Genomic DNA, 18,468 nt, shown 5'->3' on the forward strand with positions numbered 1-18,468 from the left:
GTCTTCAGACTTCCATTAGTCAGTGGCACAGGAAGCTGCCAGCGGGAGCTTCCCCAGAAACAGTTGCCAGGCAATCCATGCTTTTCTATAGGAGGAAATGGGGAGTGTGGGCGTGGGCCTAAAGGAGGCCACTTCCAGTCTGGTGTTTTGAAGTAATGCACATAGTCAAAGAGAAACTCACATCAAAGAGAAAGACACATCCATCAGAAGAATGACTACAGTCTACACTGCTCAGAAAAAATGATCTGTCATTTACAGAATGTTCCTGCTACAATAAGTTGAACTCAGTTAACATCTTTTGTAGCACAATGTCAATCACAAATTTTTTTTGTTTATTTCCATTGATTTGATTTAATCAATAAAAATCATACAATGGCTTACTGTAATTACAATAAAAAAAATATTAAGCTGCTCAGCTGTATTCAAAATACAACAATACAGTAATAAATTATGTAATCAAATAATAAAATTTTTATATAATAAATGTTTTCTTGAGCACCAAATCAGCATATTAGAATGATTCCTGAAGGATCATGTGACACAGGGTTGGAGTAATGGCTGCTGAAAATTCAACTTTCCCATCACAGGAATAAATAGCATTTTAAAATATTTTATTATATATAAAAATATATTGCTATTTAAAATTGTAATAAAATATTACTGTTTATACTGTATGTTTGATCAAATAAATGCAGCCATAGTGAACCGGACATTTTTTGTGAGATGCATCTATAGATGATAATGAACAATTATGAAAAACAATTGTTTATGATATAATAGGTAATTCAATTTATGATTAATGTATTTTAAAAATATGGAAAAGGTAGACAGATGTGGCTTCCTGGTCCCCCTTGGGATGACATTATAGAGAGGAAGGGAGGGTGATGGAGGGATGACTTGGTAAGCAGCTATTTATATACAGTACTATCTTTAGCTTTTCCATTGCCATTCTGATTTATACACAAGTGCCTTCTGAACTATTGTTAGGAAGTTCACTTTAAAGCATTGCTGGTAGGTATAAAATGGGCTTCAAATCACACACACAAGCAGTCTGCCGGCATCTTTTATGTTCTGGATTTAAGCCACATAGACCCTGGCATGGAAATACTTTCCTGTCCTTTCCCTTCATCTCACGGGGTGCGTGTTTTACACATTCCACATCTGGGAAATCTCTTTCTGTCCCCCAGTCAGTCTTTCTCTCAGAGTATCAGGATGCTCTGATTAGTTATCCCTATAATCTGTATAGAATGCCAGCCTTTAGTGATACCTTGTTGTTTTTTCATCTAGGGGACCTTTTGACTCTTTCTATCTTTATTTGAAGGGTAGCACATCCCCCACAGACGGCTTGTCTCCCACCATGCCCTGACCCTGGATCTATGTGTGGAATTCTCTCCTCATTTATCTGTGTGGGTCTCGTTCTCTCCCATTTCCTTTTATTTTTTTCATATTCCAGATCCTGGTGTTGTTGCTTACTAAATCACGTCAGTATATAACCCTCAGACTGGCACACAGCTGAGCAGATCTCTTTAAGGAATAGCTCACACAAAAATGACAATTTTTGTCAAAACACAACAGGAGATGTAAAAGTAAGGGAATGAATGGACAGATGAATTCCTGGTTCTGAATTGAAAGTGGTGCCACCTGGACCAGCAGATCATACTTGGAAGTAAGCAATGGCAGGTTTAATTATGAAGTTATCAAATTAAATGTCACAACCTCATTTGAGTAGTGTCAGCATAAAATATAGTCCAAATGAAAGTTCACAAACTCTGTGTCTTAAACTTAAAGTAAATAGACTGAATGAAGATAATGCAAGAGAAATGCACTGTATGAAAGGACACTTTCAGGTGAGTCGCGTCACACTCATTTCCTGCACTTTATCGCATTGTACGTCGGTTTTATTTGTCTATGAGCTGGAATATGTTTTGTTTAGTGACATATTGTCACTGAGCTGTCATCTGCAGAAGCTGTTTAAAACTGTCTGCACGTGTTGTTTCAACCGAATCATCCGAAGCTGTCAAACTGACCGTGAAGCCGCTTTCGCCGCCCAGTGGAGCGGATGGAAATTTACACTCCAGTTTCTAGTTTTAGTCGCAGACGAGCTCCGAGATTTAAACTTCATTTATTTTACAACAAAAACTATGAGTTTGTCATGGTCTCGTTCAGCAGAGTAACATGATTCTACCAGTTTAGATAAACGAACCAGGTCAGCTCTCAACTGATGGGGTAAGACAGATGAAATGTTGTGCTGAACTCAAAAGCACATGGTCAAAGTGTAAACACGTAAAATACAGAACAAAGATTCTCCGAGACTCTTAGTTTGGTAAAGTTGATGTGTATTCGTTTTGATTTAGTTAAATGAATGTGTATCATGTGTGTTCACAGTTAAACAATTATTTTAATGTGCTTGTGTGTCGTTGTTTACAAACTCAAGTAGCTTTTATAATAAAGCTTGATTGGACGATAGGGCAGATTTGGACAAATTATTTTAAAGCCTGTATCAAAATGTCTGTTGACATATTTAATCTATAAGCTAATGACTGATATCATGTCTGTAATAGTGTCTAATGGCGACTTTTTATTAATATTTATAATAAGCAGATGTAGGAGATCAGATTCACCATCTCCCCCTGAGAAGCATCTGGACAGTGAGTTTGAGCAGGTGAAACAATAGTATTTCTCTAATGATTCAATCTAATGTGTGCTTGAAAGATGGAGCTTCTTAAAAACCATACATGATATTTTTCATTTACAATAGCCATTTATTTTGCAGAAAATAACACACATGCTTTTATTTCCCAAGATAAGTTAAAATCAGATTCTTATAACCAATAGATAAATATTTATTTAATTTATATGGTCTGTATCATGTGATTCCAGACTCCATAAAAACCCTTTTGCTTAAAATACAGCAGCATCTGAAATATTTTTCTCTCATTTCACTTTTCCCCCACAGGAAGCTCTTAGTAAGGATGATGAAGAGGATGTGAAGCTCCGAGTCTCAATCTGAAGTTCTGGATGATCATGAGGTTATAGATGGAGGAGTGAGACTTTGGCTTCTACAGACCTACAGAGACAGATATCACATTTTAATCCATGTTAAACCATGGACTGGTTGATCACAGATCATGTATTGGTTATTTTGATAAATGATCATTAAAATAAAAATTACTGTTAACATCTGTAATCTATGAACTGCTGACTGATAAAACAACTAAACATTAATATTGTGTCTAATGGAAGCTTTTTTACTGATTAACAGGCACATGCATGAGATCAGATCCCTCTTGTGGACAATAAGTGTGTCTGCATTAATACATTAAAACAGCAGCGGGAGGAAAAGGCAGTTATGTCTAATCCTGCTCCTGGTGAGCCACTTTCCTGAGTTTAGCTCCAACCTGATTAAAAACACCTGAAACAGCTAATCAAGATCTTTAGGATTACTAGAAACTTACAGGCAGGTTTATTGGGTTCTGTGTTTCTAATTCATATAAAACTTGATTTCAATAAACAAATTATGTTGTTTACAAGTTGTGTTTGTGTTATCAGTTTCATGCATTTAAACACAAGACTGACATTTGACAGATATTAGTTAATAAATCGATTGGATTTTTTTTTTCCCACAACAGTTTATTTGGTACAATATTTCACTCATACTCATCAAACAGATTTGATATCAGCATATTCCCCTGCAAAATCTCATAACAAACACAGAGAACTGGACATCTTTCTAGTCCTGCTATGAGGCTTAAGCTCAGAATGAGTTGATTGAGCTGAGATGAGCATCGATGAATCCTTTGGATAATTAATTGTTTTTAGCCAAAATCAATTTAATCGTAAATTATTTTTTTAATGGTTAGCTGTGGTAACTCTATTACACATAAAAGAGCTGTTGGCTCACGGAGACGAAAGCAAAATGCCCCATAAAAAATAAATACATTTACACAGTTAATGTGTTCAAATTCAATTTTTCTTAATATTTCTATGTGACAAAAATGAGCTATTCAAGCTCAGTGGATTGAGTCTTGTGTTTTTACATGTGCTGAATTTTTTTGATGTGCTCCCACTTTTACATGTGCTCTCACTACATAAACAAAATGGTGTGGTGTTTAAATGCAGGTCTTTGAGGAACAAAACTACAACAGAGGCATGTTCAAATCTCACAAATGTAGTAATCTCTTTTCTGTTTTAACAATGTAAATTTACAAGACCTAAAAACAAACCAACCCTCATCACAAATTCTGTGGCACAGAGGTTAATCGTTTGCCTTAAAATGTGAAAGTCTCGGCTCAAATTCTGTGGGTTATAGTTTTCGTCATATGACACAAAGTTCTCAAGAATATCACGGTCAAAACACAGTTGAAATCCACAGAGTCAGTGTCTCAGAAGATTAAAAATGTTACTTGTGTTAGCTTTAATTAATGCTGTAGCTAAACATAAAATCTAAAAGACCCTTGAAACAAACTTTTCCACTGTGTTACTGGCTCAGGAGATAAAGCATTTCGTTTTTTAATCTTGGAGGCCTGAGTTCAAATCTCACTACTGTGTTAAATTGCAGCTTTAATTAATGCTGTAGCTAAACATAACATCTAAATGACCCCCGAAACAAACTTTTGCAACAAACACCCCAAGCTCTGTGGCTTAGTGGTTGAGCGTTTGCTTCCCATACACAGAAGTCTGGGTTCAAATCCCACACTTGTGTGTTAATCATTATTTAAAACAAAGCTCTCAATAAAACCCTGTCCAAAAGACACAACATCAACAACTCCAGTAGCTCCGTGGATAGAGCTTGGGACTTTCATCTTGGAGACCGAAGTTCAAATCCCACTATTGCTTATATTAAATTGCTGTCATTAAATCCAACAAAGTTCCCCACACAACAATGCTCATTAAGAAAGCCACGATGGCTCCAGTGGTTAAACATATTGGTTGTGGACAAGAGTATGGTAAAGGTGTGGGTTCAAATCCCACCTCAGCATGTTAAAACTTTAACTGGTTTATGTCACAGGCGAATGATGAAATATAAGTTATTTCACTTGTTCAGACAAGAGATCTGTGGCTCACAGGTAAGAGCGCTGCCTCATGGTTCAGAGGTTGCTGGTTCAATCCCAGCCAGATCTCTGCGATATGAGTGAGTGTTGTGTGAATGAAGGAGTGGGGATGATTCGGGTCCCCCCCGAGACCTGGCATGACGTCCAGCAGGGGTTATACTTCTTGACAGAAAATTTTTTTTTTTTTTAAGCTGTCTAAAAATTTTCACCCTCTGGCCCTTCCCCACCTGTTTAGGTTACCATCATTAGCTTTCCAGAGGAGTCACCCTCCAAAAAGAAAATTATGGTCACCTACATGTTAAGTACACAACAAAACACAAACATAAGTTATGAGTCTTACCTGTACATCAGCGGATGTCCATCATTACAGTGAAAGTCTGTCCACACGTCCCAGAGCTCTGCTTCTGTTCAAACACATCCCTTATTCTGTAGGGAAAGATAGAAATAAACACAGACATTATATAGTACATCTAAACCATCAGCATTTAAAAGTTAGTATATATATATATATATATATAGTACATAAATACATAGGCATGTAAACAACTACATTAATACATACTTAGTTGTCAAATAGCAAGTGGCCTATTTAAACAAGATGTTAGGTAAAACAACAACAACAATAAAACACATCAACAAATCTATGCGTGTTTGTGCTTTAGTGTCCGCGTGGAGACATATTAAAAACAACACATGAAATTCATCATAACATAACATAAAACTGGCAGCGGAGCACCGCTACAACATATCAGAAGAAATAATGAATACGTGTATCTGCAATCATCTGTAAAACTGCATTAGGAACAGGGCTGTTTAATCCTGCTCCTGCTGAGCCACTTTCCTGAGTTTAGCTCCAAACTGACTGAAAACACCTGAAGCAGCTAATCAAGGCCTTTAGGACCACCAGAAACTTCCAGGCACGTTTGTTGGACCCTAAAAGTTTCTTATTCAAATAAATAATAAAAAAAAAATTAACAAATGATTTTATTTACATTTTGTGTTTGTTTATCAGTTTAAGTTTGACATTTGACGTATCAATAAAGTTCTTAAAGATAATTATGATTGTTTGTACATTTGATTCTGACTGATTTGGTAATACATTGGATTTATTTATTTATTATTTGCCACAACTGCTTATTTAATACAATACACTATTCATCCATGTGAAAGACAGCTCTAAATAAAACTCCATCCAAAACACCTGACAACTCCACAGACTCGGTGTCTCAGGAGATAAAGCATTGCACTTAAATCACGGAGACCTGACTTCACACAAACTCTGTACCTCAGTGGGTAGTCAATTAATGTGTTAGTTGCTTTCCATCATATAAAACAAAGTTCTCAGTACAACCTGTTGTCACAAACTCTGTGGCGCTGAGGATAATCGCTTGCCTTCAAATGTGAGTGTCTCGGTTCAAACCCCGCAAGTTACAGTTCTTCATAACATCATCTAGAAGACCAGAGTTCAAATCTCACTATTGCTTACTTTAAATTGTCGTCTTTACATCCAACAAAGTGCCACAAAAGCCAAGTACAAAACGTAAAAGCCACAGTGGGTTAGTGGTTAAGCACATGTTTTCAGATGATAAGGCTGTGATTGAGGCACGGGTTCAAATCCCACCTCAGTGTGTTCTGACAGCTTTGACAGATTTATTGTAAAATCACATGCAGGTGAATAATGAAATATAATTCAATCCCAGCCAGATCTCTGCGATATGAGTGAGTGTAGTGGGGATGATTCGGGTCCCCCCCGAGCCCTGGCACGACGTCCTGCAGGGGTTATACTTCTTGACAGACTGAAAAAATTTTTTAAGCTGTATAAAAATTTTGAACTGCCGTCCCTTCCCCATCCGTTTAGGTTACCATCATTTGCTTTCCAGAGGAGTCACCCTCCAATACCAGCACTACCAAAACATTATGATATGGTACTCTTTTTAAGAATAGTTTATAACTAAATTCCTTAATATTACAAAATGAAATCAACTATCATTTTTGGAGCAGCCTGACTGCGACCTGTAAAACGGATACGCCCTTCTTCCTCTTTTGCACGTTGCTATTAGTTAAAAAGTATGTCACGCCCTTTAGGTAAAACGACCAATCCGTCACAAGAGGCGTTTCAGTTCTCCACTCTTATTGGTCAGATTCGTCAGTCAATCACAATGTTCGACAGTGCATAAACACACCCACTTTGCATCGTTTTGCGTGACTAAATTTGTTTCTTAGAATCAAAGTGGATTAAAAGTGGATAAACTGTTTTTCAGTTGTGTGTTTACTTTAGAAAGTTAATACAACATGTTTTCTCTCCGCCTGTGGTCTTTTACATTGCATCTTTGTTTTAAGTTGAGGTGATGCCACTTTTACATATTAACGAGCATGAAACCACATTTTATTATCCGACTAACTCCATAATATCTTACGGACCTGTTGTGTGAACAGAACCGCAGGTGACAACTAGTTATTTATGTGGTGTTTCTGTGACTCACGTGGATATGGGCCGTACGTCATCTGCAGGTTCTTCTGTTCGGCAGCTTCAAGTTGTCAATCTGGATGAAAGTGAAGCGCGCTTCTGCCGCCTAGTGGAGCGGATGGGAAACTGTTCTTTAGTTTCAACCAAAAGGGATGACTCGGGTCTAGCCTGCTTTAACATTTACATACTCAAGAATCAATTTATAAAGTTAAATGTGTTAAGGTCAGGTAAACAATAAATAAATTTAAAAAGCGCCCCCTTGTGGACAATTATTGAATATGAGCATTAATTAATCAAAGGACGAACTGTCTGGAGGTGGCAGGTTGTAGGTGAGACGGCTGAGATTTGAGTTTCATATATTTGAAAAAAAATCTATCATTTATATATCATAAATCATTTTCTCAGAATCCCGACCAACGTGAATTCATCAGATTCGGCAAATGAACCATATTTGCTCTCATCTGATCCGGTAAGAAACATAAAATGCTTTGAACTCAAAAGGCACGTGCTCACAATTCCAACACACTTAAAATACAGGACGATCTTCTTCTTTTGTATGGATTTATCTGTTTAAGTAGATGTTTATTTGTCTGTAGTTATTTAAAATGTGTGCCGTGTTTGTTCACAGTTAATGATGTTATTTATGTCTGTGGTTGCAGATTCAAGCAGCATTTATAGTAAAGCTTGAATAGTTTAGGAACGATTGGTTTAAATGGTTAAAGTGAGTGTCAAAATGCCCGTTGACATCAATAATCTATAAACTAATGACTGAATTAACGACTAAAATTATAAATTGTGTCTAATACTGGCTTTTTACTGATTAATATAAAGGCACATGCATGAGATCAGATCAGTGTATCAGCTCCCTTTTGTGGACAGTAAGTGTATCTGCATTAATATATGAAAGGTGCAGTACCTTTATATCTTTTGGTAGAAGCTCTATGCCACTTTCCTGTTAATTTAATTGTGAATGTACTTCAACTCTCTAAAGTGGCACCGTGATATTGGGAATGCACCGAAACATATTTACTATTTCCATAAATGCTAAATATTTCACAAGCACACTTATACTTAATAGCTGAGTCACCGGGACACTTCTTTGTGTTTGCGTGTTAGTGGTAGATAATTTCATGAAACTTATTCTGCGCGTTACATTGTTACGACAGCAGGTGGCGACAAACGGCTGTCTTTATGAACGAGTCGTTGGAGTCGATTCGTTCGAAACATTGATTCATTCAGTAACGAAACAAGTGAGACATTCAGACCGGCCAACGCAAACATTAACAGAACTGCCTGTATCATTAGTTTGTTGATGGATTGGGCAATAAGTATTAAATAAGCATTCCTTTGCCTTTGTTGGAGGCTGATCTTTGAGCATTTTTAATGATTTTAGAGTGCATTTTGACATTAAACTGAAATATTAACTTCTACAAAATCACAGAATATACCTTTTATTGGTCAATGCAAAATTATTGCAGAAATGCTTTTTTTGGCCATGTAGACAAGTTATATGAGCTGCAAACAGGTCATAACCCATTAGTTTTTACTCTTTTAAATACAGCATTTACTGTATGGAATCATGCACTTAGAACTGAATCAAATCAACAATGCAACATAAAAGGTTTACAGAAAGGCACTTAATAATGGACTGATTGAAAATTGCTTGATTACCTCTTGATTTGTTGGTTAATTTCTTTTGTCTTGGATACTTATAACAATGACAACTTTCTGGTTCTTCTTAATCCTGGTCCTGCACTTTTTGTTTTCTCTCTAATCTGACACACTCAGTTGAGTTCATGCAACTTATGCAGCGTTGAATCAGGTGAGAGAGACAAACTAATATGCAGTACTGGACCAGAATCAATGCAGATCTAGACAAATGAACAGTATACACTGAGCAACAACAGGTCCCATTTCAGCATCCATGTTACAGAAGGATTACATTAATATGTATAGCGTACAACTAATGTACATGAACCTTGTACGTACTTAGATGAACAGCTTATTGTTTCTGTGAATGCAAAAATTATGTGTAACATGGACACGATTATTGTAAAGTATTATCCATCACCAATATCTGTTGCGGTTTAAAAGATGCATAAATTAAGCAAAATTCAAGTGAAAAAATCTTGACGTGTTAAATGACTCCATTCCAATATCAGCTGGCATTTGCTGAAATAAAAGCAACACTTTTTGTTTGCATTTAAGGCATAGAACACACAAAACATAAGATTTCCAACAAATGACTTGATTGGCAGGTACATCTTGCATGCAGAGGTTTCTCAGGAAAACAGTTGGTACATTTTGATATAAAGTGAAAGGTAAAGGCATTATTATAGATCCTTTTCAGTTAGCGTGCATGCTGAATATATCTGCATCTGGCAGGTGGTAGCATGGTTATAATTTTGACTTTTTAACTGTTTGTTTTCAGGTGATGTCCTTCTAGAAGGTGAAGCGCCTGTCATTGGAATGGCCCACCTTGTCCAGGCTGGGGTTGCAGGCGAACTGAATCATGGGAGGAGGTCCGCACATGAGGATGAGTGTGTCATCTGCGGGTGGAGGAAGGTGGTTCTTCACCATGTCCTCATTGATGAAGCCTTGGCTGTACTCCCAACCTAACGCATGAAGTTGATTATTTCAGCTTGTCAGCTTCTGCCTGATTATTAATGTCTGGTTGATCTTGATTAAGTCACTTAATCTGAGGTTGTTGATTTGGCTAAACAGCATCTGTAAAAACATGATGTTCTTACCATCTGGAGCCCTGTCAACAGTGAACCACAGCTTAAAACGTGTCGGGTGATTGGCCATGATCTCTTCTAACTCGGGACGTAGGAGAATGTCTTTTTCTGTCTGTTGGAGAAGACAAAAAGAGTAGTGAGTGGGAATAATTATTAGTTTTGAATACTTTCCATAACAACAAACACATTGGTATTTCTGTGCGTAATTGCACTTTTATCATAAAATTATATTTTTGTTCATAATTAGTATTTTGCTAACCTGGTTTGCAAAAAGTAAGTAACACACGGTCTCATCCTTTGTATCTTTCATGATTGCTTGGATTATCTGGAGCATAGGTGTAATGCCTAAAAAAAAAATAAAGATGAGCTCACAAGAAAATCCTTACAAAAAAAAAATAATAATCATGTGCTTACCTGTTCCTCCAGCGATCATGCCAACATGTTTTGCAGTTTTATTCACAGGGTCTGATTTCTTATCAGGCCTGATTGCAAATGATCCTGTAGAAAAGGTGATCCTGTAAGTCACGAGGTGTCTATCATCTTGAAATTAATGTTATAATGTGTATGACGGTCGCATTATATTTTTATGCTTCCAGTGTAATCATTTTTTTCCTTTCCCTTGCAGCAGTGGTTTCATAGCTTCTCCCTGACTCATGGTGGATTTCAAAATTACAAACCTCTGCCTTTGTAAATCAACAGTCCACTTGGCCCCCTGAAATCAATTGTGTCACCAATACGAAGGCTCTCCAAGTATTGGGACATCTTCCCACCCTCAGGAAACTTAGGATGGACATTTTTGTAGTATATCTGAAATAAATGAGGCAACAAAGTGTTTAAACTTGAAAAAACAAAGGCATTTTTAAACGTAAAAAGTTTTGTTTTACAGTTGTACTTATTGTATGTTATACCTTCACAACCAGATCAACAAAGCCCTTGTCATCATCACTAGACACAGGGGTGTAAGGCCTGACCACAAGGTTGCCATCAATTCTGGCAGACAGGTAAATGTGTTGTCCTGCATATGCAACGCATAAACATTAAAGTTAGCACATAAACAGTCAAATGCACAGTGATAGTGTATATACTGCACTCACCAATAGGAAGTCCAAGAACATGATCCGGTGATTTTAAAGCAAAGCGGAACTTTCTTGTGTCATGACTAATAATCTTAAAAGAGTTAGAAATTAGAATTAAATTAGCTGAATGAAACCGATTTATAATACATGTATTTAACAGTTAAACCATGACATTTTAAATTATCCTCACCTCTTTGTCCACAAGACGTAATGGATACTTCACATCAGGGTCTTCAAGGGTAATGGCAGGTCTTCTTTTTATGCCACAGAGCCTCCGGATCAGATCAAACACGAATTGTAAGCTGCCAGAGATGAGCTACGGAAAGTAAAATAAAACGGCATTTTCTAAACATGCAGTAATGTACCAAACAGGTTCATGTGCAAAATTATAACGGGCGTGTGCTGCACAAAGGCTAAAAACAAACGGTGATGGGTGTAAGACCGTCAACAAACCGTAAACATCCTTTCAAGCGATGAAATAGTATTTGAAACATCTGTATACATAAGATTACAGTATGCTATGTTGTCAATATACAGTTGCATGCTGTAAAAAAACTATACGTGGAAAAACGACGTTCTGCAAGCACTTATTTAATATATAGTTACTCACCTTAAAGATGAAGGACATTTTCTCCTGTTGTGTTTACTGAGACACTATCAAGCAACGAAGACTACAGACTACGAATAACTTTACTAAGTTAAGTAAACGACAAACGACAATCACGTCCTGGACAGGGAGGGGCTAAGTGCTGGTCACGTCGTTACGTAAAGATTCAAATCCTTTGTGAATCGTTTGATTTGAATCATCAGTAAACGAGGCTTCGTTACGTCATAACTGTTCGAAACCTTTTGAAATTTCAATGATTCAAGTTATCTCAGAGATCTCAGCTTGAACCAGTGCCTTTGGTTTTCACCTGATCTCAGATCAGTTTAATAATGTAGACATTTTAATTTCACATTTAATATATATAATATATATATATATTAAAAAAAGAGTAGTAGTAGTCAAAAGTAGTATCACAGGTTAATAACACAAACCAGCAGGAACAGCTTTCAACAAAGACACGTATAGTTTCAGAGATGTATACCTAAATATTATTCCAGAAAAGGATTAAATTTCACTTGAGTAAATGTACGAACGTACTTACTTTTTAATGTAGCCTGTTTAAGTAATAAATTAAATTCTACGAACATATCCACATAATCCTTGATAATATTCCAAATAAAAAAATCATTATAATGCAGCCAAAGGTAAATTATGAGAAGCATGAATGATCGTTCATGTTTCTCATAAATAGTTGGTGCTATTCATCTCTTTGACCACCAGACGGCCACAAGTACACAAATAAAGATACCCTAATGAAATATTACTCCAGAAAAACAAATAAGACTGCTTTTTAAAATGGTTTAAATTCAAACTAGATCATTGCCTAACCCAAGTTTTATGTGACGATGTAAAGTTATGACCGTTATGACATTTTAAATTTGTACTATCAACAACTGCATTGTTCTCTATTATAGATCAGTGGTTATTTAATTAATTTGTAGGGGTTGTTTTAACTACAACTCTTCCTTTTACATTAAAATGTCTACAAATGCAAAAAAATTTAAACCGTGTACCAGTGTCAAAATGGTTGTGATCTCAGATCATAGAAAGATCGCCATCTAGCGGCGAACCTTTAAAAATGTCAAACATTTATTTATGACTATGAGCGAAGCGTACAGTTTTGGCCATGACTGTATATTGTTTACTAAAATCACGTGACGGACTCTTGCAATTTGATACGCGCTACGAATCACTAGTTCGAAACATGAAGCAGTATTTCAAAAGCACCATCGCTCAATGGAAACAATAAAATTAATTTGAACATTTTACATTTTTATTTGCTCTTTGTTGTTCTAATACTGACCGTAAACAATACCGGAGAAAAATAAACCCAAAGAAAATAGTAAAACAACGATCTAGTAAATCGAGGTAACGAATTATTAAATCGTGCCCACGATTTTTTTCTTTCTTTTTTTTTTTCTTCTCTTGCATGTCATGTGCGGGGCTCCGTAGTAAAACAAAACTTTAGAAGAACCAGTGAACTTTCGAAACATTTCTCAACAGTTGTGATGTGATGTAGGCTAACTCTCACTGAATCAGTGCTTCTGGGGGTCCAGACAATCAGTGTGGTTCTGGGGGTCCAGGACCACTTAAATACACCGTGGGCAATTAACCAAAACAAATATCAGGTGTAGGCTGTATTGATTACCAAGTTTAATCTCGTCTTTAAAACTACTCAGATCAAAATAAAACGTATGCTTGATTAAACTCTCTTAATTTAATTCTTGTTGCTACCTTCCAAAAAAAACTAGAGATTGGATTCTGTAGTTTAAATTAGGGTGTCAAATCGATTAATCACAACCAAAATAAAGGTTTATGTTTACATAATATAACCTATGTGTGTGTGTACTGTATATGTAGGCCTATATATATGTATTTTTTAAAAAAATTTTTTTATTATTATTTAGTCATTTAGCAGACGCTTTTATCCAAAGCGACTTACAAATGAGGTATATAAATGCACACACATACATGTATGTTTAAGAAATATATGTAATATATTTCTATTTATATATAATAGGCCTATAATCATACATAAATATGATTATATATACATGTAAACATTTCATAAATATATACATGCATGTAGGCCTATGTGTAGGCTATTTATATATACATGTATATACACACATATATTATCTAAACACAAACATTTATTTTGGATGCGATTAATTGTGATTTATCGAATTGACAGCCCTAGTTTAAATCCAAATGTTTCTGATCCCCCCCAAATTCACTGTGATATTTAAATTAGACTTTTCTATGTGAATAAGTCATTGTCATGTAAATAATGAATGTATAATGTACAATGTGTAATATAGAACTAGAATACAGCAACTCCTTTGTTTAATTAATACATTAATGCTATCATTAGGGTTATCGCTGCTCTCCCTGCTCTCATCCATGCTAGGCTGCATGGATGCGCAGGGAGTTCTTGCCCAGAACAGAACCATACCGCCAATCCAAACTGTATGCTAATTGTCAATCATCTTTGACGATAGTGGTCCTGACAGAACTAAATAACATGAACATTTTCTATTTGTTTCCATTTGGGCATTTAACCTGTAAACTCAAGAGACACCAGTTTCTCCTACAAAAACGACTTACCAACTTGATCTCTATCTAACCAACCCTCTTTACATGTTGAGGAATGCATACAATTTCATCCACACTCATCCAAAAACTCTACTGAACACACTTAAAGTTAATCAATCAAGACTCAACAGTTTGTCACAGAAATTTAATGACGACCCAACACAGTGGTCAATCGTGGTCATTTCTATTGACTGTACACAAAATGCATGTCATTGAACAACTGTACTGCAGCACAAGTGTAACATTCTTGTTTTTTCGATTGTTAAACTCAACCACGTCCCTTATATTTACACCAAGTTCTATATATATTTCTCTATATATCTTTTGTACAATGTACAATGTTTTAATCAAGTGAAATGATAATAGCAAACAAATTCTGTTCGACTCTGATTCAGCGAAAGCATGCAGGTTTTTGTCTAATAAACATGTCAAAAGGTGTGCATTAGTGGAGAGTTAAAGCATGTTTAACAGCCTTGAAGCAGAAAAAAGCTGAAGCCAAGAAACACAGAGCAAGTCTTTTTTTTATGTGAGGTGTACAGCTTTTACAAACACTTCATGACATTGACCTCTGCTTTACATCTGGCTACATGGAGAAGCATCCATGCTAAGCACAAGTAATAGGTCAGATGAGAAAACTAACCTTGCATGGACATATTTGTGCCAAGTATTGCTTTTACAAATCCAGTTTTGCGAACACAAATGGTGGGGTTTACTGAAGACATTGCAAATTATCAGGTCCGATCTTCAAAATGACATAAACATGATTTATCCGTGTCAGTTTTTGTGCTAGTTTATCAAAGCAATGGCATTTTGCAAATGCAATGACAGATACAGTTACATTATGACTTATTATCTCTGTTACACAAAATAGCAGACAGGGATTTCACAATAAATGTACTTCGTAAGAAAATAAAGTAACTATGCTAAGTTTCTTTAAAATAAATGTATCTTCACAGTTATAAATTATTTGCATCATGACATTGTTATTCCATAGTCAGCTACATATCAATAATCTATATGTATTTTAATTGGCAAATTTAGCAATAATCCAACTTTTCATGTTACATGAGGATGTTCATAACCAAGTTATTCCATTACTGTACATGAAATATAAATCATACAACACATCTCTAAACAAACCAGGACTCTTGGACCTCACTACCAGCATGTGTAAGATGCGTACCTTTATAATCGTATATTATCCAATATTCATATCTCATGTGTGCCAATAAATTGAGTATTTGGTTGAAATTCTGATGTCATTTCTGGATAATCTTTGGATGAAATGCTTTATATATTTCTAAATCTGTTACTTTGGGTTCAGCCTGGCCAACAAAATCTTCTGCTGGTAACACCATACGTCCAGTACAGTTTCGAACTTGCCAACATCCTGAAGGATTACAGACGAACACAGGAAAACCGGAACATGCTCACTTAAAACAGCTTGTTTGGAGTTGGCTTCACATTTTTCACATTGAACAAAAGCAGTGCAGCAGGTGAGGACTGGGAATATGTACATTGGGTCACGAAGGTGGCGACCAGTGCAATGGCATCTTTCATAACGCATGATTTCGACAGACTCGCAAGCAACGAAGACAGTAGAGTCCCGCACAAAGGGTCGCTAGTAAATCTGCATCCACGAAAAGGAAAATGAGCTTTTTTGTATTTTACAGAAGATCCAGACAGGCTGCGGAGGATCCATGCAGGTTATTTGACACAGATCGTTGGTTATGTGACCTCAAGGCAAGGATGAACTGCTCAGTTTTAAGTGTACTAAGCACCGTGGTAGATTAGAGGGTCTTTAAAATGTGTGGGTTGAAACAAATAGCTCAGGCCTAATGCGCTGGTGGACACAATCGCACAAAGGGTCGCTAGTAAATCTGCATCCATGAAAAGGAAAATGAGCTTTTTTGTATTTTACAGAAGATCCAGACAGGCTGCGGAGGATCCATGCAGGTTATTTGACACAGATTTGACACAGATGTGACCTCAAGGCAAGGATGAACTGCTCAGTTTTAAGTGTACTAAGCACCGTGGTAGATTAGAGGGTCTTTAAAATGTGTGGGTTGAAACAAATAGCTCAGGCCTAATGCGCTGGTGGACACAATGAACTTTCGGTGAGACGTATAAACTAAAAGCAACAAGTTTAGTCTAACATTGGTTGGATAATTTGTGTTGGATCAGTCTACAAATGGCTGAAGGTATTCCTTAGAACCGCAAAGCGTTAAACACAAGTGCTAGGATTTAAACAGCTGGCATTCTTATTGTTCAGTGACACAAATACCAAAAGTCGTAGTTGGATGTGAGTATTAAGTATACAAAACACCTCCTTTGTAAAACTCTCCACCTAGTGGATGTTATTGTCCAACTTGAACACAAATGGCTTAGGGGAACTTGATGGCAGCATCACCTAACTTAACATGCATCGTTTGTTTAGCGTTTAGTGTTACTTGAAGGGAATGTTACACAAATTTAAGGTTCAGAAGGCAGGCTAACAATATAACGTCAATTGGAGAGTAATGTAAAACTGTCCTCGGCAGGTAGCATAACAATCGTTCTCCAAGACAGTTCCACCTAAAAATGAACCCCATCCATTTGCATGCATTGCTGAGGCAGTAATGACATCAGGAGCCATGGTTTCCCTGGGCACTAACGTTGGTCGGGCGTCATAATGCTGTCATAACATTGTTAGAATGTTTCCACAACATAAACGCAGCCCTTGGAATGGTATGAGTTCAGCAGGCTGACGTTTCTGCAACGTTGTGGAGGTGTGAGCCTGTGCAGTGACACTCAATCTCTCGGTCTTCCCTACAGTATATCCCGTCGGGGCAGTGCTGGTTCATGATGGCGGTGATGTTTGAAATGTCTCCAACCGGTTGGCACACAATTAATGGAGTTCTCGATGAAAAAGCGCTGTATGGAGCGGTTGGTGTGAGTTTGGCCAAAGTGTCAGACGATGGAGCCCTTGGAAGTGGAGAGATGGATGGAGCGGATCCGCAGGGCCAGGGTTCTCTCGAGGTCATGGAGGACGTCGTAGGACGGGCCTGGACCGGGGCTCTCTGCAGGAACCTCATACAGTAGCTGCTTAAAGTTCTCCAGCTCGATCAGGAGCACCATGTTCTTCAGGAAGTAGCCCTCGATGAAGGCTGCCAACTCCAGAGCCCCCAGGAACTGAGGATGTGTGAAACATAATGTGAGACTTAACATTCCTAATAGAGATTTCAGCACTATTCTTACTTTATGTTAATGGATTGAATTTCTTTTTCTTAATTAGGTTGTATTTAATCCTGAATTATGAAGCCCTGCAAAGGTATACAGTATCCAGAGGTACACAATAAAATAACATCCTTTACTATAACGTAATGTACCTCATACAGAAACGTTCATGTTTAGTTTGCATCTGAGGGAAATGGTTCAAAATGATGGCGCACACACTTTTTTGTAGTATATTTCTAAAGCAAATTAAGATGGTGACATTTACACAGACGGATGAGTAATTATTAAAGCAGGTTGCATTCTTGTTGGCATGCTGTATTAGTCTAATTAATGTTATTAACCTTATGAATATGCAAATAAGAATGTTAATATGCAGTGTGCAATGTCCAAACCTGACTACACAGATAAAATAACTAATCCAGGGCAATGTATAAACAAGGCAAAACATGGAGTAAGATAACCTAGGATTATGTTTGGCAATTGGCTAAACTGCAAAAATAATAAATGAATGAATAAATATACAATTTACATAAGTAATTTTCCCTATTCGGTCTGTGCTAATATTTTGTATATACATTATGTATATACATTATACATATAAATATGTGTGTAATAATATTTATTATTTTTTCAATACAATTAAAATTTCATTATTATTAATACAAAATAAAAAATAAATGTGTACTGCACAAAATAAATAATAATAATAATAATAATA

General features: G+C 36.5%; 2 protein-coding genes and 2 long non-coding RNA genes across 5 annotated transcripts in view; 2 read left to right on the top strand and 2 right to left on the bottom strand.

The window, feature by feature from the left end:
* The first annotated feature begins 2,017 nt into the window (after positions 1-2,017).
* Positions 2,018-3,731, top strand: LOC107757224 (uncharacterized). The gene is made up of 3 exons (XR_001641905.1): positions 2,018-2,226; positions 2,602-2,662; positions 2,957-3,731. It is a non-coding gene; the product is annotated as an uncharacterized LOC107757224 (long non-coding RNA).
* A 4,034-nt stretch (positions 3,732-7,765) lies between these two features.
* Positions 7,766-10,026, top strand: LOC107757249 (uncharacterized). Its single transcript, XR_001641910.1, has 3 exons — positions 7,766-7,847; positions 7,924-7,987; positions 9,950-10,026. It is a non-coding gene; the product is annotated as an uncharacterized LOC107757249 (long non-coding RNA).
* Positions 9,033-12,082, bottom strand: cyb5r3 (cytochrome b5 reductase 3). Its single transcript, XM_016574664.1, has 9 exons — positions 11,943-12,082; positions 11,523-11,648; positions 11,351-11,423; positions 11,165-11,271; positions 10,934-11,063; positions 10,671-10,754; positions 10,516-10,601; positions 10,269-10,368; positions 9,033-10,133 (listed from the first exon to the last, which is right to left on the bottom strand). Exons 1-9 carry the CDS (start codon positions 11,958-11,960, stop codon positions 9,961-9,963), a joined length of 897 nt encoding a protein of 298 aa, XP_016430150.1. The 5' UTR covers positions 11,961-12,082; the 3' UTR covers positions 9,033-9,960.
* A 4,441-nt stretch (positions 12,083-16,523) lies between these two features.
* btbd11a (BTB (POZ) domain containing 11a) overlaps positions 16,524-18,468 on the bottom strand; it is a 127,994-nt gene continuing 126,049 nt past the window's right edge. For both annotated transcript variants that reach the window (XM_016574666.1, XM_016574665.1), the window contains one exon: positions 16,524-17,705. In XM_016574666.1, coding sequence (XP_016430152.1) covers positions 17,484-17,705 — 222 coding nt within the window. In that variant the 3' untranslated portion in view covers positions 16,524-17,483. The remainder of the gene's footprint in view (positions 17,706-18,468) is intronic.

Source organism: Sinocyclocheilus rhinocerous, unplaced genomic scaffold, assembly GCF_001515625.1.
Source record: "Sinocyclocheilus rhinocerous isolate Xijiao unplaced genomic scaffold, SAMN03320098_v1.1 scaffold1164, whole genome shotgun sequence".
Taxonomy (NCBI): Eukaryota; Metazoa; Chordata; class Actinopteri; order Cypriniformes; family Cyprinidae; genus Sinocyclocheilus; species Sinocyclocheilus rhinocerous.

What these genes read in the sequence shown, in the direction of transcription:
- cyb5r3 (XM_016574664.1), bottom strand. An exon ending in TTGTTGATCTGGTTGTGAAG is followed by an intron (nt 11,064 to 11,164) that starts GTATAACATACA and finishes CATTTATTTCAG; the next exon opens with ATATACTACAAAAATGTCCA. An exon ending in ACTTACTTTTTGCAAACCAG is followed by an intron (nt 10,369 to 10,515) that starts GTTAGCAAAATA and finishes CTTCTCCAACAG; the next exon opens with ACAGAAAAAGACATTCTCCT.